Source organism: Mastigoproctus giganteus, chromosome 2 (genome assembly GCF_048544385.1).
Source record: "Mastigoproctus giganteus isolate SK-2022 chromosome 2, ASM4854438v1, whole genome shotgun sequence".
NCBI lineage: Eukaryota > Metazoa > Arthropoda > Arachnida > Uropygi > Thelyphonidae > Mastigoproctus > Mastigoproctus giganteus.
Window position 1 is genome coordinate 196,330,302 of NC_143576.1, and position 23,640 is coordinate 196,353,941.

Consider the following 23,640-nt stretch of genomic DNA (forward strand, 5'->3'; position numbering starts at 1 on the left):
ATACCGAACAATCCTAACCATACAGCCAACACTCTTGAACTTTTTCTCACAAACAACCCTTCTAAGCGACAAAAGAAGTCGCATTATAAGTGATGATTGATAGATGAACCTATTAAACAAATAAACAACAGAAAGAGAACAAGTGTTTAGTTTTTTTTAGTGCGTCGCGTGTATTGCCGTGTTCCGCAGTACCGCAAAAAAAAATTTATTTCGTTATTTAAGTCATGAGTGATTCAGTCGATTTTTTATAGTAATTTTTTTGTTTAGAAATTGCGAAAATGATGGGTAAAAGTAAAAGAGTTGTGCTTTCAATTGAGCAAAAACTTCAAATTATTGAAAAGTTTGTAAACGGTGCATCCATTAAATCTTTAAAGAACCATTATAATGTTGGTGACCAAACCGTACGCGACATCGTAAAAAATAATGGGAAGCTATTAGATTTTGTGGGCACGTCTGATAGCGTTCAAGGCATGACTAACAGAAAAACGATGAAACTGTCTACATACGAGGCCTCGACAAGGCATTGGTGTTGTGGTTTAGCCAACAAGAGCAGAAGGCATTCCTGTATCTGGGGCAGTTTGCGCAGCAAAGGCCAAAATATATTTTCTATAAATTAAAACTGCAGGGTGATTTTAACGTATCTGGGTGGTTGACGTGGTTTAAACAGAAGCAAGGTGAAAAACTAAATAGTGATGCACCGGCTGCCCAAGAATTCACCAGTGAGTTTCAAAAATTTATTGAAACCAATGAACTTGGGCGGGATCAAATTTACAATGTCGATGAAACAGGATTGTACTGGAAATGTCTTCCGACAAAAACTTTGGCTTACGAAATCGAGGTAAAAGCTCCAGGACACAAAATGCAAAAGCAAAGATTGACAGTTCTTTGCTGTGCAAATGCTGCCGGGTCTCATTCTTTAAAACTCTGTGTAACTGGAACGGCAAAAAAAACCACGGGCTTTCTCGACTATTGTAATATCAAATTTACCTGTCGATTATTACAACAATAAGTCAGTCTGGATGGACAGGGAGATATTTTCCAGTTAGTTTAAAACTAAGTGCGCCAACATCTGGCGTCACTGGGCTTGCCACAGAAAGCTGTCCTGCTATTAGATAACGCACCAAGTCATCCTAATGAAGAAATTCTGAAATCAGACGATGGAAATATGTTCGTCAAATATTTACCTCCCAATGTGACAGCTTTAATACAACCTATGGATCAAGGTGTCATCCAACAAATGAAAGCAGTTTATCGCAGAAATTTATCTCTCAAGTTAGCGGAAGAAAATGATTGTGCTTTATTGACATTTTGGAAAAACCTGACTGTATTGGATGCTATTTACGAAGTTTCAGCAGCATGGAATTCAATAAAAAGCATAACCTTAAAAGAGGTCCTGGCATAAAATTTTACCGGGAAGCGATGAAGGATTCTTGAGATTTGACAAAAACTGCCAAGATCTGGTACCAGAAATGTTACGAAATTTGAAACAAAAGATGAGGGGATGTCGATGAGCAATCAATTTATGATTGGTTTAATTCTGACAAAGATTTAGCTGGCCATGAAATACTAAATGATGAAAAAATTTTATATAAAGTAACGGCTACTACACCACCAGTAAATAATGATGGTGAACCTAAAGAAGAGTTGATATTGTCACAAAAAATTAGCCATGGTGTTGCTTTAAGCCATGCAGAAGCACTTTTTGACTACCTGGAGCAGCAAGACGACAGTGTTCTATCAGAAAAACTGGTTTTAAGAAATATTTCCTTTTGCGACAAAAAGTTGCAAAAGGAAAAAAAACAATCTTCAATACTTTCTTATTTCTCTAAGTGAACTGATTTTCGCTGATCTCTTTCTAATTTTTGTAAAATTAAAATATAATTTTAAAACAAAACTTGTAAAAAATATTGTGAAAATTATTGTGCACCACCATCGGCAGACTTTGCCCGACGCATGCATACATCATTACCTATAGATATGTTTTCATACATATGCAAGCATTGTACTGGACACGAGAGTAATGCAAGGTAAGTTTTTTATCCATCGGCTACGATGTATAAAAAACGGTACGTTCTTTAGGTACGTTCCTGAACATTTTTCGATATTTTTGGATTAATCGGGAAATCGATTATCCGGAATTTTATTTTTACCATCTATCCCGGGAAATCGAGAGTCTATTGTATTACTTTTTTTACGATGTTGGCGCCCCAAAACCTTACATTTAGAAGCATTAAAAAGCATTAGCCGTATTAGTACTAGAAGACCAAGTCAAGACAAATTGGCAAGACAATTTGTTAGAAATACAGTTGATAGTTTGCTGGCTGAGTATTTATATTCTGATTATGTTCCACACCCAAGATTCAGAATTTCAGATTTATTTTGTAATGGTTTGAAGCATCGCATTTGTTAGGTCCTCATTTTATTGGACTCACATTTGTGAGATTACGTAGAAGACACTGTATGAACTATCTTTTCACAGCGACCTTCCAAAAACTTCACTTCAGATTGGTAATACTGCAGCCAAATTATCAAGCGTGAGGATATTAAAAGTGCATGCGCTTTGAGTAATGTGGTTCAAGCCCGCGTGAGTACTAAACACGGTAACGTTCTTTTATTCCTCTATTTTGTAAACTCCTCTGATTTTTAAAAACTGCATCCTTAGATACAAAGTTCTTCATGAAAATCCGCAAGGTAGTGAAATATCATTCTAAAATCTGCAGCGTATCAATCATTTGTACAGTGCTCTGGCGGAATAAAATAGGTATAACCCATTTACTTATAATGAGTGCTCATTTTATTCAGAGACCGGTCAAGAGACGTCAATGAGTCGTATCTGAAATATGCATGTTTTAAAGTTGATTGACCTATTTAATGACAAACCGAGGAATAATCTCGGAACAAAACCTTCACTCTGACTGAAACAACAAATGAGTCCAGTTTGCAGAAGCAAACTTGGAGGCAAACTAACCCAATAATGATAATTTTACTCTTCTATCATTATGATTTTCTCATATTATGGAAGCAACAAAGTCGGTATACTCAAATATGTTACACTTTCTACTTCAAATGACCAGAGATGAAATAAATACGATACCTAGTGATAGCATATTTAGCAGAATCACCGTCCTCCCCACACTGGGTTGAAAAGACATGAGTTCAAATCCAGTCAATACGCGAGGAATTTTTGTAGGCCTTTTTTGACAACGTGGCTGAGTTAGTCGGTCTCAGACGAGGGTTGCATGGGTTTTTCTCCAAGAAACTTGGGTTTATAGCCTGGCAGTCTGGCAAACAAGTCATTGTTGTACCTCAAACCTACATCAATAACAAAACCTCGCAGAAGATTTGTCATAATTTACTCATAGATGAAACTGTATTCCTAGAACGATGAAAGGAGAAAAGAGGAGGAGAAAATGCCAAACAGTGTTCTGGTGGAAATCTCATTAGAATAATTTGCACATTAATTCATTACACTGTGTCCCAATAAAGAACTGTGGGATTTCTAGCTTAAATTTCATTCCCACAATCTTTGTTAGATTGTTAAAAACAAGTTCTCTATAATTAGCTACTAAAAGCAAATGCAAACTATCTCCAATCTTCTAACTATAGAACATTACAGAGAGCATAAAAAAGATGACACAGACTGAAATAAAAAGAAATAATGAAGGTTGAAGAGCTACTAATGACTTTCATAATCACCATAATAAGCACCTTGACCGTGACGACCACGCATTTCTTGATGAAAGTAGGTATCGCAAAGTCATCGTTATGTTTGGCGATGTAATTTAAAGTCCCCGCCGTTATTTCAAAAAATCTTTAATCAGCTGTAACATTGGACTCCAACACAATGTCAGTATCTCCACATTGCTGCTCCCATCGCGAATTAGGAAAGTACGGTAACGAGAACCAGAATACTCTCTCACACACACACACACACACACACACACATACAGAGCAAAAGTACCAATTGAATATTATTATTGCCAGAGGAAAACATATACGGAAAAATATGTACACCTTACCCTCGGGTATTCTCGAGGGATATGTTCCTGGAATGATCAAAATAAGGTCATAGACTCAAACATATCCATTTAATGAATCACATACACACTTATGCAGTGGTGGCGAATCTTTGTTTTTTTTTTTTTTTTTTTTTTTTTTACGAAATAAAATGCACTTTTAAGTCAATCTTCGCTTGCCAATACTATAATATAACTAGAACTCCTACTGGTATTCGATCCTCGATTAAATTGTAAACTTCAACGTTCTTCAGCATACAGGTAAACAAATAGTAATCTGCAACATTCAAAGTGTGTAATTACATTTATGGCATGGAGACAATTTGGAAGAGATTAATTAGAAGGTCATGAGGTTCTCTTGCTATTTGTGAGCAAAATTAGTGATAGAAAACTCGAAACAGTTTATTGATCTCCCGGTTCTTAGCATTATAATATTTTTTTTTATTTTAACGGTCCCCGGGCGTTACCCAGATTCGTACATGTGTGTATTGTATCTGTAGAAGTGTGTTCATAGGCCGATTTGGAGGTGATGCAGTCTGAAAAATCCAGAATAACTCACGGGGAAAAATACTACCGAATTTTCAGTAAATACTTTAATAATATTTGTTTTTGAATTGAAAACTTTTCAATTCTTTTAGAAACCAGAAAGTATACGTTATTCACCTAAAAAAAACCCAGCGGGTATACGGCGTATACCCACATATACCCTCCACTACAGCCCTCCCACTTCACATAAATTTAATAAGGCCATTTGCAACATTAATTCAAAATTGTAAAATAGCATTAGCTCTAGTCGTGATAGTTAATTTTCATAAAATATCCAAGAATAAAATTTCTACTCTGAAAGATATTGCATTTCGAAAGTAAGTAATTTCTCCGAAAATAAGTAAAATATATAAATATATCTTAATATTTTACCTTTCAGTAAGCATTTTAAACAGCTTGCATTTTATTATTACTTTCTCAATCTATTAAATCGAAACGGAAACAAGAAAGAGGAAGAAATCGGAAATTACAATGGCCGACTCACCAGCAATCGAAGGCTCTGAGGAACGACCGAGTGGAAGAAGTTAAAATGTTGAGTTTGCACTAGAAAAATACAGTCACTAAATTAAACCATTTCACTTCTTTGTCAACTTCTGTCAGTGGGTAATTGATGACGTATTTAAGAAAGAAGGCGTTCAAAATTTCATACTCCATTTCTCATCTGTTACAAGCAAAAGAGGTCGAATTTCTATTTTTTTTTTTTTTTTTTACCTCTTTGATATTTCACGTGTATGTTTCCAAAACACACCCGAGAAAAAGATTTCAGCGAAAAAAGGGAAAGTTCTATATAAAGAGAATAATGTTGTTAACGTGTTTTTCAGATATTCAAACTTTTCGAAATACGACATAACGAAAACGTGCTGCATAAAATTACATCTAAAAGGAAAAAAAAGGAATAAATTTTATAGTTTGCCTAATGTTTCTCATAAAAGTTGGCGCCGATGCAAGGTTATGGTAGACTTCGGAACCTTAAATGATTAAAATGCGTTTTTTTTTTTTTTTTTTATAAGTACGCAAAGAATGTTCAACAAATGCCGTCCAGACAATAGGCGTAATAACATAGCGGAAGCTGTATTACGATGGCTGTGCGGCTAGTCAGCATTCCATAAGAAGACACATTACTTATAGATGAGTGCTCACACACCTCTTGGAAAACTCGTCAACAAAGGATAAAAAAAGACATGCAGTAGCACATAGGATAAATAAAAAAGATACGATAAATAAAATAAAAAATACGACGGTCACATAGGATCAAAAGAATTCATATGATAAAGAAAATACAAGTACATCACAGTATTTAGCAGTAACGTGGGCGAGAACCACAGCTAATGAAACGCATGCACTACCGTACCAGCACGATAAACTACTAGGTTAAGGTTGTTCGCTTGCTATCTTTTATTCTTTTGGAAAACTTCAGAAATGAGAAAATGAGAAAACAACTTAGAGAAAACCTTAAGGAACTATTAGCTAAATTAAGGCGAATCACTGTTAATTAATCTCCGAAAGAAGACAAAGAACTGTTTCTATTCTACACAGAGATGCGTCAAATATACATAATTTTCAATTATCTAAAAAAAGAAAAGAAAAGAAAACTGCTTCACGTATAACACAATATTCACTTCACCATCTGTAGCAGTTGTAATTGCAGAACAAGAAATGTGGTTCCCCCAAAAGTAAAAAAATATTTTCATCTTATTACGCTGGTTATAATTTATATATCTTGAATATATTCTTCAATTCTTCGCCCTTTTTTTTTAATATTGATTTTTCATAAAACAGATATTACAGTCTTACACTGGAAAACTATCAATAGTTTAACTATCTATAAAAAAAATCAATAGTTCAACTATTCAGAAAACTATCAATAGTTTATTAAACTGTTTATAAAAATCAGCAGTTTAACTATTTATGAACTACGTATAAATGGTCCCTTTTTAAGAGGTCGGGAGTAAAATATGAACAATATTATTTTCCTATTATTCTCTTTCTATACTTTATTTTATTACTTCAAACATTTTAAGTCACATTTCTTGTCTATCTATTTGGTTTTGACAAGAACATTGTTCGTATCTAAATAGTAAAAATAATGACAGCGAATATCACAAAGGCAGATTGAAATAAAAATCAAATAAAATAATACAGAAATATAGATGATTTTTTGCTAAGATGGTTTATTTTGTTAAAATGTGAACTAATTTCACAGAACGAATTACTATAACTGATCAGGAACAGAAGAAGCAGATAGTTAAAATTCATAAAGTGGTATTTTTTATGATAACCCGCAAACACGACAGGTTAATAGAAAATACACTGCATGGCCACTTTATTAGGTACACCTACCTTCCTCGATAACAGCATCACATGGTCGCACCGTGCGATAAAAAGCAGGTGAGTAGATACGCACGGATGTGTGTTTTTTTTTTAGGCGCTTCAGCAATTGGGCCATATATTATATCTTGTGTTCTATGGTCGATTTTCTGCTTGCTGGATGAAAAACCCGAGTTTCCGGGAGGAAAAACCATGCTACTCTAGCATGAAACCGACTAACTCAGCAACGTTATGAAAATGACCCATAAAAATTCTTTGCATCATTGACGGGATTTGAACACAGGTCTTTCCCACCCGGTGTGGTGAGGACAGCAATTCTACCAACTGTGCTACCTACGAAGGCACACAATTTAATCCGAGAATGGGCAATGGTAAAAGATATAAGTAAAATGGTGGCCAGCGCTAAATGCGCCCAGTATGGCTATCTCGGAAACTGCAACCCTGGTGAGGTTTTCACGTACGACTCTGTCTCCAACAATCAAATAGCATCCAGCCAACGGTGATTCTGTTATCAGAAACAATTTGATGAGGCGAAGGGCCAACAAAGGCTGATAAGGCTAGTGCAGGATAATCAGAAAAACTAGTCAGTTAAATAACAACCCAATACAACAGCGGTAACTAAAGAAACATTTCAGAATGCACAACTCGTGGTACTTTTTCATGGATGCGGTATTGCAGCTGATGACTAAAGAAGTGTTCAACTCTTGTCAACAACAAAAAAAAAAAAAAAAGAAATGTACGGTTACAGCAGACTGAGGAATACCAACACTGGATGACTGAAAAAGAGTTGATTGGTCTGAGGAATTCCGGTTTCTGCTGTTTCATGCTGATGGGATAGCCAGAATATAGAGAAAACAGCATAAGTCCACGGATCTATCCTGCCAAGCGTCAACAACGAAGGCTAGTAGTGGTGGCAGTATAATAATGTGGAGAATGTTTTCGTGGCGGGCTCCATGATACCCGTGGAGCAACATCTGAATGCCACAGTTACTGGAAATTTTTTCCAACCAGATGCTTCCCCTCATTCCTACAGTACATCCATCTATGAATGGGTCCTTCCGACAAGACAATGAGTTATGTCCCAACGCCAGAACTGTAAGGAACTGGCATTGGGACATAACTATCGTGAATACACTCTCGTTCCTGGTTCCAGGAACGAGAGTGTATTCAGCCTATTACGATAGGTTCCCAATCACCAATCTCTATCCAGTTGAGCACCTCTGGGAGTTCTTTGAAGCAGAAATACGCAACCATCTAATGGCATTAAGAATTTTTTTCTTAAGAATTATTTTCTTCTTATGGCATTAAGAAGAAAATATCTACTAGACTTCTTGGTATAGAAGTTGACATAAATTCTGACATTAAGAGGGAGAAGAGAAGATGTTTAAACGAGATTGTTAACTTGTGGCAAACAAGATGGGACACTGTATCTTCTGGTCGAGTGATAAAGAAATTTATTCCTGATGTTACCTTTTTAAGTGACAGAACAGTTCGAAGCTGGTTTACACCAAGTTTACAAACATCATTTTTAGTAACAGGTCACGGCTCGATGAAAGCGAAATTATTTCAGTTGGGACTTTCGGATACAGATCTCTGTTTTTGTGGTGAGGTTGAAAGTTGGCACCATATATTATATGTGTGTACAATTTATGATAATGTCAGGGAAATAATCATTGCTGAAAATGAGTTAGGTCGGGAAGAGGTGTTCTTATCTAATAGGAGTGTATTTCAATTATTCCAGGATTTTGCAAAGGGAGCCTTTGAACTGAGGAAACGCCTGTTAAACACTTGAACCAAAATAGTGTGTTGAAAACATTACCGAAGTGTGTCCAGAATGCCCAAGAGACTAATGGTGATGATGAGGAGGATTTTTTTTTTATATTATTATTATTTATTTATTTAATTTATTATTATTATTTATTTATTTAATTTTTTATTATTATTTTATTTTATTTATTTATTTTATTTTATTTTTATTTTATTTATTTATTTTCTTTTTATTTATTTTTATATATATATATATATATATATATATTTTTTTTTTTTTTTTTTTTAAGCTCTGGATTGGGCCCCCAGAGGGTTTTTTTTTTTTTTTTTTTTAGGTGTTGTTGTCTCATAACCTGAGACCTTATGCGTCCCATCTACTGGAACTGGCCCACCTTCCCGTGGTGTGGACGAGTATCTAGAAGCAGCCTTCCTGGTGATAGCTGCTTCTGGGTAGCCAAGAGGTCAGCATAACACAACAACATAACATGCATTAAACTACACGAACATTGCACTATATTACACGCTGGCCTGTTTTGCAGAGTCTGTTCAACGTACAAAGAAACGAGGTGGATTTGAACGGACGTTCTAGGAGCCACCCTACCTATACACACACATGTCCACATGTCCACATGTCCAGTACATCCATCTATGAATGGGTCCTTCCGACAAGACAATGAGTTATGTCCCAACGCCAGAACTGTAAGGAACTGGCGTTGGGACATAACTACCGTGAATACACTCTCGTTCCTGGTTCCAAGAACGAGAGTGTATTCAGCCTATTACGATAGGTTCCCAATCACCAATCTCTATCCAGTTGAGCACCTCTGGGAGTTCTTTGAAGCAGAAATACGCAACCATCTAATTTGCAACAACTGAGGGGAAGTAGTTGAGTCAACGTGGACCAGCATTCCTGTGGTATGCTTTCGACACCTCGTTCGGGCCGTGCCACGACGAATCAAGACTATTCTGAGGATTGGGGAAAGGAAACATATTTGCTATTAGGTAGGTGTAGGAGAAATATAATGAAACTTAGATAAATTATTTGGATGAGCTGAAAAATGACAACTGAGGGCAGCCATCCTAGAGTAACATTCCTCAATAGCAGCAAACTCAAGATAGTTAATAATGAAAGACTTGGGAGTAGCTACAAAATCCGATATGAAGTTCTCTGAACAGTTCAGGCAGGTAAAGAGCTGTTTGTTTCATTGTATCTAGCGATGATTAGGCCGTACCCTGAATATTGCATACAGGCTTGGAAACTCCATTTTAGGAAATATGTGGACGTATTGGAAAGACCACAGACGAGTAATAAGTTTGGTTAAGGACACGAAGCAGTACTAGCGTCAGGAAAGACGAAATCTATCAGTTATAGTGTTTGGAAACCAGGAATCTGCAGGTTTGTCTGATTGAGGTGTCTAAAGCTTTAGAAGGGTTGAGTAAACTAAACGTAGAGGGAATTTTTGCAATTTTCATGTGCCATACACGAGGAGGTGTAAATTTAAATGAGAAGGATAACTGTGGACTAGATGTTCGAAAATTTTCCTTTAATCAAAACTTGACTAACTTAGGTGAAAATTACTGAATTTCGGTCATATCCAGCAGTGATCGGGCTTCAGGCAACTATACAGCCACAGTCTGGCATGCCTGATCTAGGGCCACGAAATTGTGCCCAGCCCCGAGACCTTAGAGTGGTAAAATGAGCTCTACAGTGAAAACTCAAAACAGCTAGGCAGAATAAAATTTTAAGCATTACTTGTCGTACTCACCTCATGATGTTCAATCCTCTGAAAAATTTGGCAATGTCTTGATCCGAAGATTGCCAAGGTAATCCTCTCGCCCTCACAACCGTGTTATTATCTACCACCTCATTTTTCGTACTGCAAGATAAAGGAGAATAAAATTCATTAGATTGTTGCAAACAATTTTATTAGTAGTAGCAGCAGCAGCAGTAGTAGTAGTAGTAGTAGAAGAAGGCAAATAATGCAAGAAATCAAACTTATACGGTATCAGCCAAAAAAAAAAAACAGAACACTTTCCCTTTCACCTGTCTATCCCCTCTAACAGGTTATCCAGTTCTTCCTTGAATTTATTCAAACTGCCCACCTCTACCGCACCAGATGAGAGTTGGTGCGGTAGAGGTGGGCAGCGTAATCCTCCCAATTTACGCGCGTAATCCTCCCAATTGGAATTACGCTCGTAATTCAAATTGAGGGATGATTAGGCGCGCAATCCTCCTTTAATTTGAATTTATGCTCCCTAATGCGCGCGCATGTGCGTGCGTGTGTGGTCAGAGCGTGAGGAAGAATTCCATCAGCATTCAGCTAATTCCATCCATTGAAGGCTTTAAACACGTCAATCAGATCGCCTCGCAGAAGCCTAGTCTCCAGAAGCTGCAATTTGAAAAACCGACAAGAGCCCTTCCTGATAAACGCACCTTTTGCTCACCACACCAGTCTTATTACTCTTCTCTGCACCAGTTCCAACAGATCCACGTCCATCCTAAGATGAGTCTTACAGACCTGTATACAGTACTCAAGATGTAGCCTAACCATTGCCTTATACAATGGGATAATCATCTCATTATTACTGATACCAAAATTCCTGTATATCATTGACAAAACCCCAAGAGATGGCCTGGCTGTCTGTCTGCACTGCTCAGAGAGCTTCATATCTGACTGCACAAAATTATACCCAGGGTTTTTTCATTCTCCAGAATGTGTTGTACCACACCTGATACGTTGCTTCTTTCCTACGCTCTCTCTTTTTTTTTTGTGTGGTCTCTGTCAGAAAGCTCGGGCGACCCTGTCAGAGACTAGCCAGAGATTTTGGGACGGACTGCCTGACTACCTCCCGGAGGTTAGCGGCAGGCAACATGGGGGCCCATCAGGGGCCCCGCGGCGAAAACCCAGATGACAACACAATCCAACACTACACTACACTTCAAAAAACACACTACTCAATGACAACGCAATCCAACACTACACTACACTTCAAAAAACACACTACTCACACTTCTGGCTTTCACAGAGTACTGTTTTACCGCACAGAGTATACGCCGCAGCTGTGGGAAACCACCGGAGGCGCCCCCAACCCAAGCACTTTAGCATTAGTTGAGGCATATATGATGCAAGAAAGCAAGCGTATAGAACATCAGCTATTAAAAAAAAAAAAAAAAAAACCCCTTCCCATTTCACCCATCCGGTCATTCCAAATGTTTATCTAGTTCAGCCTTATATTTATTTAAGCTATCGACTTCCACAACAACAGATGGAAGTCTGTTCCAGCAATCAACTACCCGCTGGCTAAAGGCAAACCTTCGAACATCTATTCAACAACTGTCTTTCCTCAATTTCAATCTATGCCCCCTCATGGTCTTAATCTGAGCAAGCGGAAGTATCCCGTCAGCATTCAGCCTGCTCAAACCATTCAAGGCCTTATACACCTCAATCAGATCACCTCGCAGGTATCTACTATACAGATGCTGCAACTTGTAGAACTTAAGCCTTTCTTCGTAAGCACATCCCATTGTTCCTCTCATCAATCTCGTTGCCCTTCTCTGTACTGGTTTTAGCAACTCTACATCCTTCCTAAATTGAGACCTCCAGACCTGTACGCAGTACTCAAGGTGCGGCCTGACCATTGCCTTATACAAAGGGGTAATCACTTCCTTGTCTCTGATAGCAAAATTCCTATATATCATCGACAAAACTCCATGACCTGCCCTAGCAGCCCATCTGCACTGCTCGGAGAACTTCATATCTGACTGCATAATTACCCCGAGGTCTTTTTCACTGTCCATCTCCCTGAGTGTAGTACCATACAGTTGGTATGTTTCTCTTGGGTTATTGCTACCCATATGCAGTACTTTGCATTTGTCAATGTTAAACTTCAGTTGCCACTTCTTAGCCCACCTGCCTAACTTTTCTAGATCCTGTTGCAGTAGCATACTGTCTTTACTGTCATTAACAACCCTGCCAACCTTTGTATCATCTGCAAACTTGGATATTAAGCCTGATATACATTCATCTATATCATTGATAAATACACAAAACAACAATGGGCCCCGCACCGAACCCTGGGGACTCCACTAATAACATTAGTTCACGTAGAGCAGTGTTCATTTATTACCACTCTCTGCCGTCTCGCGCTCAACCATCCCTTTATCCATTGCAGCAACATGCCCTTATATTTGCCATACCGCTCCAATTTTTTACAGAAATCTTCCATGTGCAACAGTATCAAAAGCTTTCCTGAAATTCAAGTAAAATAAAATAAAATAAATTTTCTGTTTATACTCCGGGACGACCAAACGGTCAGAGGAGTTCATAAGATAGACAGATTACAAGAAACAGCATCGCATTCAGCAGTCACGGGCCTGAACCCGGTCACGTGTACTTATGCACCCGCGCGCCTGACCACTAGGCTATGGCAGCACATACAGTTATGATATCAAAATTATTTTTTGCATCCAGTTCCTTTGTGACCACATCGTAGTATTCATTCAAATTGGTCAGACAAGACTTCCCCTTAACAAACCCATGCTGTGTCTGAACTATTACTGCTGTCTTGTCTATTTTATTCTGCAATGCTTCTTTAACCAGTGACTCCATTATTTTCCCCCGAACACAAGTTAAACTAACAGGTCTATAGTTACTTGCGCCACCTTTTGAACCGCCTTTGTGAACTGGGGAACATTTGCATACCACCAGTCCATGGGAACCTCCCCTGAGTCCAAGCTTTCATAATTATAGCTAATGGTTTGCTTACTTCCTTTGCTGCCTCCTTTAATGTAACTGGATAGATCGCATCCACCCCAGATTTCTTCCTTCCTTATGTTTAACTTCGACAATTTCTCCTCCACTTTGCTCAGTTATGACAAAATCACTTAGCTCCCTATCAGAATTTAATAAACTTCTGGCCACACACCTGGTACGTTAACCTGGGTTTACTGTTCCCCAGAAGAAGTACCACTGTGATTCACTACCCTGCCATCCTTCATATCAACTACAAACTTAGCCAGTAAACCTGATAGTCCTTGATCAATATCATTAATAAATACAGCAAGCAACAATGGGCCCAGCACTGAAACCTGGGGAACTCCACTAATAAAATTAGTCCAAAAAGAGCAGTGCCCATTGATAAGCATTATTTGTATTCTCTCACTCAACCATCTTTTTATCCACAGCAGCAATTTTCCCTTAATGCCACACTGCTCCAATTTGTATAGCAGTCTTTTATGTGCAACAGCATCAAAAGCTCTTCTGAAATCTAAGTACATGATGTCAAAATTATATTTTGCATCCAGTTCCTTTGTTACTGTGTCATGGTATACAATCAAATTGGTCAGTCAATAATCACCCTTTAAAAAATCCATGCTGTGACTACAGTATAACTGCATCCCTATCTAGATGGTCCTGCATTACTTCTTTAACTAGTGACTCCATTTTTTCTTTGGAACAGAATTCAAGCTAACAGGTCTGTAATTACTCATTTCTCCTTCACTTGATTCTCTTTTTTTGAATTGGTAATACATTTGCTGATCTTCAGTACATAGGGGCCTTCCTGAATCTAGAGATGCTCTCATGATCATGATAAAGGTTTGTTTATCTCTTTGCTGCCTACTTTAATATAACTGGATAGATCTGATCCTCAAGTGCCTTTTTTACATTTAGTTTCACCAACTTCTCCTCTACTTTCCTCTGACAAAATCATTCAGTTCCTCGCTAGAATTTCGCTCACTTCTGCCATCCCCATTCCTAAAAAATTCCTCATACGTGAATGTAGAAGGAAAAATACCCATTGAGTTTGTCAGCAACTTGAGCGGGATCACCAACAGTTAATCCTTTCATATCTAGTGAACAATATCATTCAATGTATGAAGTGTCACTGCTGATAATCAGATCAAGAGTATTGCTTTCTCTTGAAAAAGCAACAATTAATATTTGAAATCAAAAATTTAATGAGAATTATTAATATTATAATAAAAGATATGGATATAAACTTTAATTAAATGCAAATTCTCATTTTCACTACGTAAATTCTTCCACGTTTATGAAAACAAACAGCCCATTCAACCTGCTCTGCTCTTATTCTGAGTAGCAAGTTTGTAAAAATTGCATTGCATGCGAGGTATAAAAAGGATGTATCTTGAATATCGTGATTCATTTTTTTATCAAATATTATTTATATCAATAACCTTTTTTTGGCAACGAAATGATCTTTTGATGACATAATGGCAGCTGCATATTCTTTGAATTCTTTCTAAATTAATAAGGAATTTTAATAGCCTCAAGATGCAGCCATGCTATATTGTCATTATAATACACATTACCACTGGCAGTTGTACAAACTGCCAGTGAAGTGGAACAAATATTCCTTCATTCCCTACTGTCCTCGATAATGAAAGAATTTCGATTACTAATCTTTAAAAAAAAAACAGAGAAGAGAGAGGATGTGAATCGATAAAATTAAGGCGGATATGGCTCTCATCTTTAGATTGCATACCTTTAAGGTATGCATTCCTGCATTTCAATCTGCGCTAAAAGTGAATTGACTACGTGAGCGTCGGGGAACTACACCGACACCACGGGAGTATAATCATCAGCTAATTGCACACATACCGCCTCTAGGCAATGTTTAAACTGCCTGCGTTTGACCTCTCGTGATTACGATTTGGTTCATCGACCTGAGAATGCACTGTGTATGTCCGACACGTTGCTCTTGTCAACTGCCTATTAATTGATCATGCAAGTAAGAACCCATAATTGATTTTCATATTTTTTTTCCAAATCAGTAGAATGATAGATTCAGGCAACCAGATTATATATATATACAGAACTTGCCGATTAATCTAAGACTGAAGTGTTATTGCCCTACATGCCAACCATGCATTTTAACTGCATTCATAACAGGACACGCAGAGGCATGCAGTGGTCCAACAATCTGTAGGAGTGCCGTGCCCAAAGCTAGTGATGCTGATATTCCCTAGAAGGTCTTTTTGAGAATCAGAAACACACATTATACTGGAAACACTACCTGAAAACAGATAGCTCAAAGAGATTTATTTCGTACTTGCAAGGTTGAGAACTCGAAGTCGATAGCTATCCAAGTTTAAATTGTAGGTGCAGACAACATCCATCATGACTTTCTTACAGCACCCTCTCCGGCAGATGTCAGAAAAGGGTAAGATGTGCTCGAGATGAGCTAAACTGATAGCTGACATCAATCGAATTAAAATGGAAGCAATTGGATACTATTTTAAAATTAAGCATCAAAGGTCAAAATGCATGCAATCTGCTCATTCATGTTTCACCATGGAACCTCGATTTCAAGACCCAGTCTGGATGACTTGTGTAATAACTGCAAAAACAATAAACCCAAAACTGCAAATGAAATTTTCTTTGGCGCTGACATAAAACTGAAATAAAGTAGCTACAGATCAGGTAGCTACCATCCTTATGAGATATTATTCTTTTTTTTTTAAATTATGAATGTAATTAAAATTTGCAGCTCCTAAAACTTCACTCCGATATGGTATATGGTAACGAGCCTGCGCTCAAAATTCGATTATTTACAATGTCCCCAGCACGCTAGATTTACACAAAAACTAAGTATCAACTGCAATATTTCGGTAGATACTTAAGTGTTCCAGAACGATTAATTAAAATCGTTCCTGTTCCACATGAAATAATCGTTGTCAGGAAACCATAACTTATGCACTGATTATGTCATCTATGACAGATAGAGACTAGTAATGGCACAGAACTATACATGTCTATGGATGCACATAAAACTTGCCACTCATGTATATCAGACCAAAAAAACTTTATCTGCTTGCACTTTTAAAGAATCTTTTCAAACTGAAACTATACGTATATTGTAACTATAATAAATCATTTCGTTTGGAACTTTTTTACAGGGAAGAGAGGGATAGGACTTAGTGAAAGTAATAACTACGTTCCATCATAACTTATTTGGCGAAGAATTAGGATATACTGTGACGGCTTTTAAATTAACCTAACTTTTGAGAGACCATGGAGTAAATATACAGCTTGAGGCCTCCGGATTTTTAGGCGTTGTAGCGTTATTGAATTTAACAGTCTGAAACATAATAAATTTCCTGCTTATACAGTTTCGTTCGCACTAGAAATCCTCTATTGTTCTTTACATGTGGTTTAAATCATCAACAAAACATTAAAAGGTACTTCTGTGAGGGTGGATTAATTGCTTGTTTTAATGTTCATCCAGGAAAGTTATTCCTCTTTATTACCTTGAACTAAGCAATATTTATGGGAATTTCAAGTCTGCTTTCATAGCATTACCACGAAAATATAAGTTATGCTGTTTACACTGTTATTTATGAAAAAATGAATAAACTTTTATGGATATTATATTAAAGTCTGTCCAATTGTATGTTGGAGAAAAGGGTTCGCCTCAGATAATTCTTAAGACCTACATTCACACCAATAGTACAAATTTATAAATGACTAGGAATGACTACATGATGTATATTTAGACACGATGATTTACTTGAATTAATAAAAAAAACGAAAGAAAACTAATTTAAGAAATGAAAAAGAGGAATTGCGCGCATTGTGCTCTGTGTCTAACCGGTTGACATACTAAAAGTATGTCAACAACAACGTGTCATTAACAATTTTTTTAATGGTTTCTAATGGATGCTAGTTTTGAAATCTTTTTCAAATTTTTTTTTTAGTTTTTGAATCTTTCAATTTTTAGTTTTCCAAAACAAAAAAAGTGTCTTAATTTAATTTTTCATCGAAAAATAACTTACATACAGCAATATAAAATTATATCCAAGGTTTTCTAGAGTTAAATAGTATAGGTATACTCTCAGTGTCTTCTAAAATGCTGCAAAAATCACTGGAGAATTTTAAGAGTCCAGTACATATTAACTTTCTCTCCCTTTAAATGTGGAAACTGTTTATATATTTCAGTAGCCTATTCAGAATTCAGTAGGCCTAGGTACAAAAGCTGGATGTGGATCAACAACTGCCCCCCCCTCGTGCTCTGTACATGGGTACACCCGCATTTTCTAACTACATATTCGGATGATAAGCCCCTGTACATTTTCGAAAAGACAGGCTATTGCATCCAGGGGAAATTAGACATTTCAAGGCCGAGAGCCGATAGCACTTTCAAAAATGCATCATCTTTCTCTTTTAAACATTTTGGAAAGAACGTGATGCTTTTGAAACTGTACTGTGCGTATTCCAATTTATCCAAATACGGAGGCTAGAAATAGGTCGAAACAGGTTGAAAATAGCATTTATGGAAGCTAAAAAAATTACCGAATTCCGGAAAGGGACATTCTAAAATAATTGTTCCAGAATGATTAATCAAAATGTTCGTTCCATCATATTCAAAATTAATCAAAATGTTATTCGTTCCATCTTAATCGAAATTAATCAACATGGTGTGTTCATTTCATCATAATGACTTATAATCCATTATATACAGTGACATATGAGTGAACTGTAATCAGTGCCTCCTCCTCAAGGAGGAAAGGCACTCATATAGTGGCGTAGTGGTAAATCGAAAACTGATCGCTGGCACCTCCCTCCCTCCGTCCTTAAAAATCACGATGGCTCCACTTTTTGGCAGAGGGGACAACTACTAATTTTATTTTCGAGTTTATCCCCTTGTTGTACTATCGGTTGAAGATCAGGATTTCAGCAACAGAGATGAAATCAAGTAAAGAAAGAGTAACAATTTTTCAGTGTTTACGTAGGGTTTTTTTTTTTTTTTTTTGTTAATTCCCTCAGCTGTCATGCTTGAAAGTGCCCATGATTCTGTTCGTACCACCTGTGGAATTATTATTATAATTTCGCTTGTTTTGTTTTTAGCAAACCTCCTCAGTTCAGCAGTGGATTTCAGTGTAATTGTAGCATCTCCGTGATTAATGTCTTAGTTTTCTTTTCACGTGTGCGTGCCGAACGTGACTCTCGGATAATTTCCGACATAGGCTCTGGTCGAAACCACAGTGTAGTAGCAGACAGAAGCAATGGATCGCTAGCCAACAAACTAGCTATGTAGAATAGCACGGAAGTTCAGCCTGAAAATCCCCCCCCACACACACACACCATCCAAAACCCCCCACCTGTTGTGAAGTCAGTAATATTGCTTTAAATAAACATACTTCGTTTCACATTTTGACACGATGGTAAGACATCGAGTTTATTTTCAAAAAAGTTATTCATTATTGCTTTTAGATTTCAGATGTGAATGAAATGACAAGAAGAATTGTCATCTTTTTCTTTCTCTCTCTCTCTCTCTCTCTCTCTCTCTCTCTCTCTCTCTCATGTCACGCATAGCGACTGAGCACGAATGAAAAGTAGTGCTCGCTAGTCATTCTCCAAAGATGATTACAGAGAATTCCAACACTATAAACTACACTGTAACGATAATTCTTCAATAACATTAGTCTTTTTGATCAAAAGACAAATGTTTCACAATTATATAATTATTTACATAAAGATGATAGTAATAAAGTGCAAATGAAGAAAATATAAGAATAATTTCTTCATACAAATTTTGTATGCGCTTCTGTTTTAGTTTTTGCCTATAAATGGTTGGTAGAGCACCTCTCTGAGTAATAACACACACACACACATATATATATATATATATATAATGTGCTGATTATGTTTTTGTTTTTCTAGGTACAAAATGTACCAAGAGAAATATCAGCGCGATCGGTACCGCAAAAATATCTATACATCAGTCCATATAACAGCCCATACGAATTTATGAGGTACCGATCGCACTGATATTTCTAAGTACGTTTTGTATATGGTGATTTTACTATATACATGAAAGTCGCAGAAATGGCGCGTGCGCGGTTTCCACAGTTAACCATAAAATTTTCTCATAGAAAATTTTATTTTTTAATAAAAAAAATTGTAGACACCTCCCTTTTTAATAAAAAAGGAAGGTGTCTACAACCTCTAAAAGGAGGTAATATAGGAATATTATCTCCTTTTAGATAATATTTTAATATAAAAGGAGGATAATATTATAAAAGGAGGTAATAAACCGAATGTGTTATAACCCTAAAATTAGGTTAAAAAACTACAATTACAGGTAAAATCTATGTTAGATTATAGTCTACTAAATTCTGTTTAAAGTTTATAGTTTATTAAAATCTATAGCTAACTAAATTATTTCAGCTTGCTCAATAATTAATTGACACGTTTCATTTTTACATTTAGTTTTACTCACAGTATTTTTACACTTTACGAGGTTATTCATTTATCAATCACCTCATTGGTGAACTGTGTGCACCAAGATAACTGTAGCAACGTACAACATGCATAAAGTGAGATTTTTAGACAGGTGGCAGAGGGCAGTTTCACAAGGGAAACGGTGGCATTTGAGGGCTGTACAGCGTTAATTAATGCAATGCGAAAAATTTTTTTTTTTTTTAACAAAGAAGAGCATTTATTTTGGAAATCTAAGTTTTGAAATGCCAAGAGATATGCAACAACAAATATTTAAAAGGGCTTGCACCAAACAAAATACTGAGAACTGCATTCATTCCACTGATGAACAAGTTCTTCGTAAAGATGCATCAAACACACTAATCCTCTGATCCTAAGTGGCCGTCCCGGACTATAAACAGAATTCATTATTTATTCGTTTATTTAAAGAGTGAATGCATATCCACACGAACAAAGTGGACATGCATTCATCAGTAAATTTATTTTATTGTTATTTTTATATTAAAACCATGTTATTTTTATATTAAAATATAAAAGTAACATGGTTATCCACTTAAAATGCAATGCAGTTTCCAATAATTCAATTAAAATACAATCACATTTGTAAATAGAGAAATCAATGAAAACTGTTATAGAATATGCAGATAACCATGTTATTTTATATTTTATGATTCGTTTCAAGAAAAGCAGAATTGGAAGTCACTTTCTGACGACTGGAAGGAATGAGTGATAGAAATTATTATTTTTCTTTTTTTTTGACAGATACAGAAAAGTTCACTTCCTTGTATCACTATCCATTATAATACTAATACTAATTAATTTTATACGTACATATTTAAAGATATTTTTTTAAATATTAATTATTGGGTTTATACATCGGCGCTAGGGCTAGTAGAGTCTCCGTTTTAAAAATGGGTCGCTTTATTTGGCAGAGTGTTTTTATTCATTATTTATTCACAGGTGTCTGTACATAAAATACATGCCGATATTGAAACTAATTTATTAACTTGATTCCACTATCTACTACTCGTAAAGTACCCAAAGGACAACTACCCCTTCATATTAAACAGCGTATGTGGCTTAGTTATATCACACTTTGAATTACTTTAACTCAACAGTAGGCCTAAATCAAATTTATTTGCTTTAGGTTTAGCTTTTTTAAATTTATTTATTAAAAAAATTAATTAAATTTATTTGCTTTAGTTTTAAGTATAGTTCTCCATTATAGTATTGTGGTTTCGACACTCATGACGAAAGGACCGGATCCAATTCCCATAACAGACCAGAATGGAATGTGCTGTTTCCATCAGTGAAGGCAAGCACATTTAAAGGGCTTTCCAAATGGGTCGAGATCCTCCCCGAAAACTTGGATTTTCTCATTCTTGTCAACAAGCATATGGAATAGAGAAAACACTAGTACACGACATGGAAGACATTAAGGGGCTCAACAAACCAAAATATTTGAGGCATAATTTCAAGGGATCTTCCCTAAACCCACCCTTAACCATTTCATCCAATGGTTTATTTCATTACTGTATAACTTTAATGACACAAACAAGACCGGGTTTGTGGTTCGTAGAGCATATCACGCGATGTATTGTTCTGCTCTCTCTAATTTGCTCTGTAGTAATTACTGGGCACAGTGTGCCAATAGAGCTAATTTTAGAAATATCACGCATTTAATTTTGGATGTTTTAGTAGGGGTGCTGTGGTGGAGGGGAAATAAGTTCACAACTAACTACAAGCCTATTTAAAATTCAGAAGCCTGGTATATTCCTCTCAGAGCGGACCACTAATTACCTGAATTAATTTTGAATTTTGATAAATGCTGGAGGAAAATTTCAGGAGGAAAATGAAACGCTTTTACAATCATATTAAAATTCGGAATATACTATAAATCTCTATTACCGCTTGACCATCAACGAATGAAATCATCTGCAAAAGAGCCGTTTGAACACATTGCGTGAAATGATATATGTTTCACAAACTCATACATCACGATCACAGTACATTAATAAAGAATATATTCAAGGAAATAAAATACTTTTAACTAGTTGATTGTTTTCGAATTTGTTTGAGCATCACCTCTTTTTGGTGATAGTACACCAGTCCATATCACACGCTGTTTCATATAGCTTTTATCACATATGCTTTCATGTGGTTTTTTATTCCTTATGTCTACAAGCCATTTGCTTACTGTTTCGTGAAAAATCCCGAAGAACTTGTGGTAAAAAAGTTCAATTCCTTCTGCCTGAGATAGAAACTACTATCTGGATTGAAAAGGCCTTTAAAAATTCCTCCAGTCCCCGCCGAGATTTGAACCTAAAATTCCCTAAACATAAAACACTGCCAAGAGAAGATTTTCATTTTCTTAAGGCGAGAGGGAGTTTGAGGTCCCAGGTGATATATCAGCCTTATCAGTAGGGACGTGTCGGTACATCTAACAAGATATAATGAGAACTGCTCAAAAGAGTAATTCTAGAAGCTACTAATCTCTTCAAACCATTAACCAGTTTTTGTTCAAGACACAATTCAAAATATATAATAAGTAACTGATGAACTTGGCAAAAGAAAAAGCATCTTTATTAATTTAGATTATGATATTACTTGAATACCATAATAAATATAAATTAGTCATATTAGACCAAATTATATATATTAAATATTATTATAAGATATATTAAGTTTTTAAATAGACATATTAAGTATATTAATAATAAATTAATAAAGAGAGTAATCGGGGATAAATATTCTCTTTTATAATGCTAGGTCAGAGAATACAACTAGGTTGATTTATAAATATTTTTACAATTTTTTGCAGAGTCGCATGATTTGAACAAGCAGTATGAGGAATTCTACCTAACTTAGCTAACTTAAACGTAGCTAACTTAATCAGCTACGTTTGCGACTTATAGTCGGAGTGTTGAGTATTCTAAGACAGGAAGGCATCGGAAAATTTAAGACAAAAAAAGGCAAAAATCAGTAGCAAAGAATTTCTCGCATATGAGCACTAGAACGAAAGGGCTGAAAGATGTTGGCCACTACAGGATAGCAACAGCAACATTACTGACGATTCTAAACAGGTGTCCGATGAGCTGAAACATGAGAAAGTATTTTTAGACTCAACATTACAAGTGGTTCAGCCAACAATTATTCGAAATTTAATGATTCTTTGATCACTGAAAATGAAATTATCACGATTAAAAGTGAACAAGACACCAAGTGCTGACGGAATTTATCCAGTTAAACAGGGCAACATGACAGGTCACCAAACCCTTAGCTATAATAATGGAAGTGCCTCCTTGATTCAGGTCAAGTTCCTACAGACTGGAACTGCGCAAAGATTACAAAGATCTTTGTGCAGCTCTACAATCTTCGTGATCTCCATTTCACAGGAAATTTTCTAAGAGTGAAGTGAGTAACTATAATCCTATAAGTTTGACTTCTGTGACATGAAAAGTTCTAGAGTCCATGGTTGAGGATGTAGTTCATCTAAACAGGAATAAAAATTATTAGAGAACCAGCACGTACTTTTTTTTTTTAAGAAAAGGCAAAAATGGTATCCGACAACCTCTTAAGCTACTACGAGGTTGTCATAAATGAGAAGAACAATTTCGAAATAATTCATTTAGACTTTCGATACGGTCCTTCATGAAAGTCTTTGACATGAATTAGAGCAACTTGCCATTAACTATAATTTATTACATTGGATAAAAAGTTGGTTAAACGAAAGAAAACAAAAA

General features: G+C 36.2%; 1 protein-coding gene across 1 annotated transcript in view; it reads right to left on the reverse strand.

Moving 5' to 3' along the window:
* fus (epithelial splicing regulatory protein fusilli) overlaps window positions 1–23,640 on the reverse strand; it is a 169,795-nt gene that overhangs the window by 44,056 nt on the left and 102,099 nt on the right. The window contains exon 6 of the mRNA XM_090389689.1: window positions 10,424–10,534. Within this exon, the coding sequence (XP_090245815.1) occupies window positions 10,424–10,534 (111 nt within the window). The remainder of the gene's footprint in view (window positions 1–10,423; window positions 10,535–23,640) is intronic.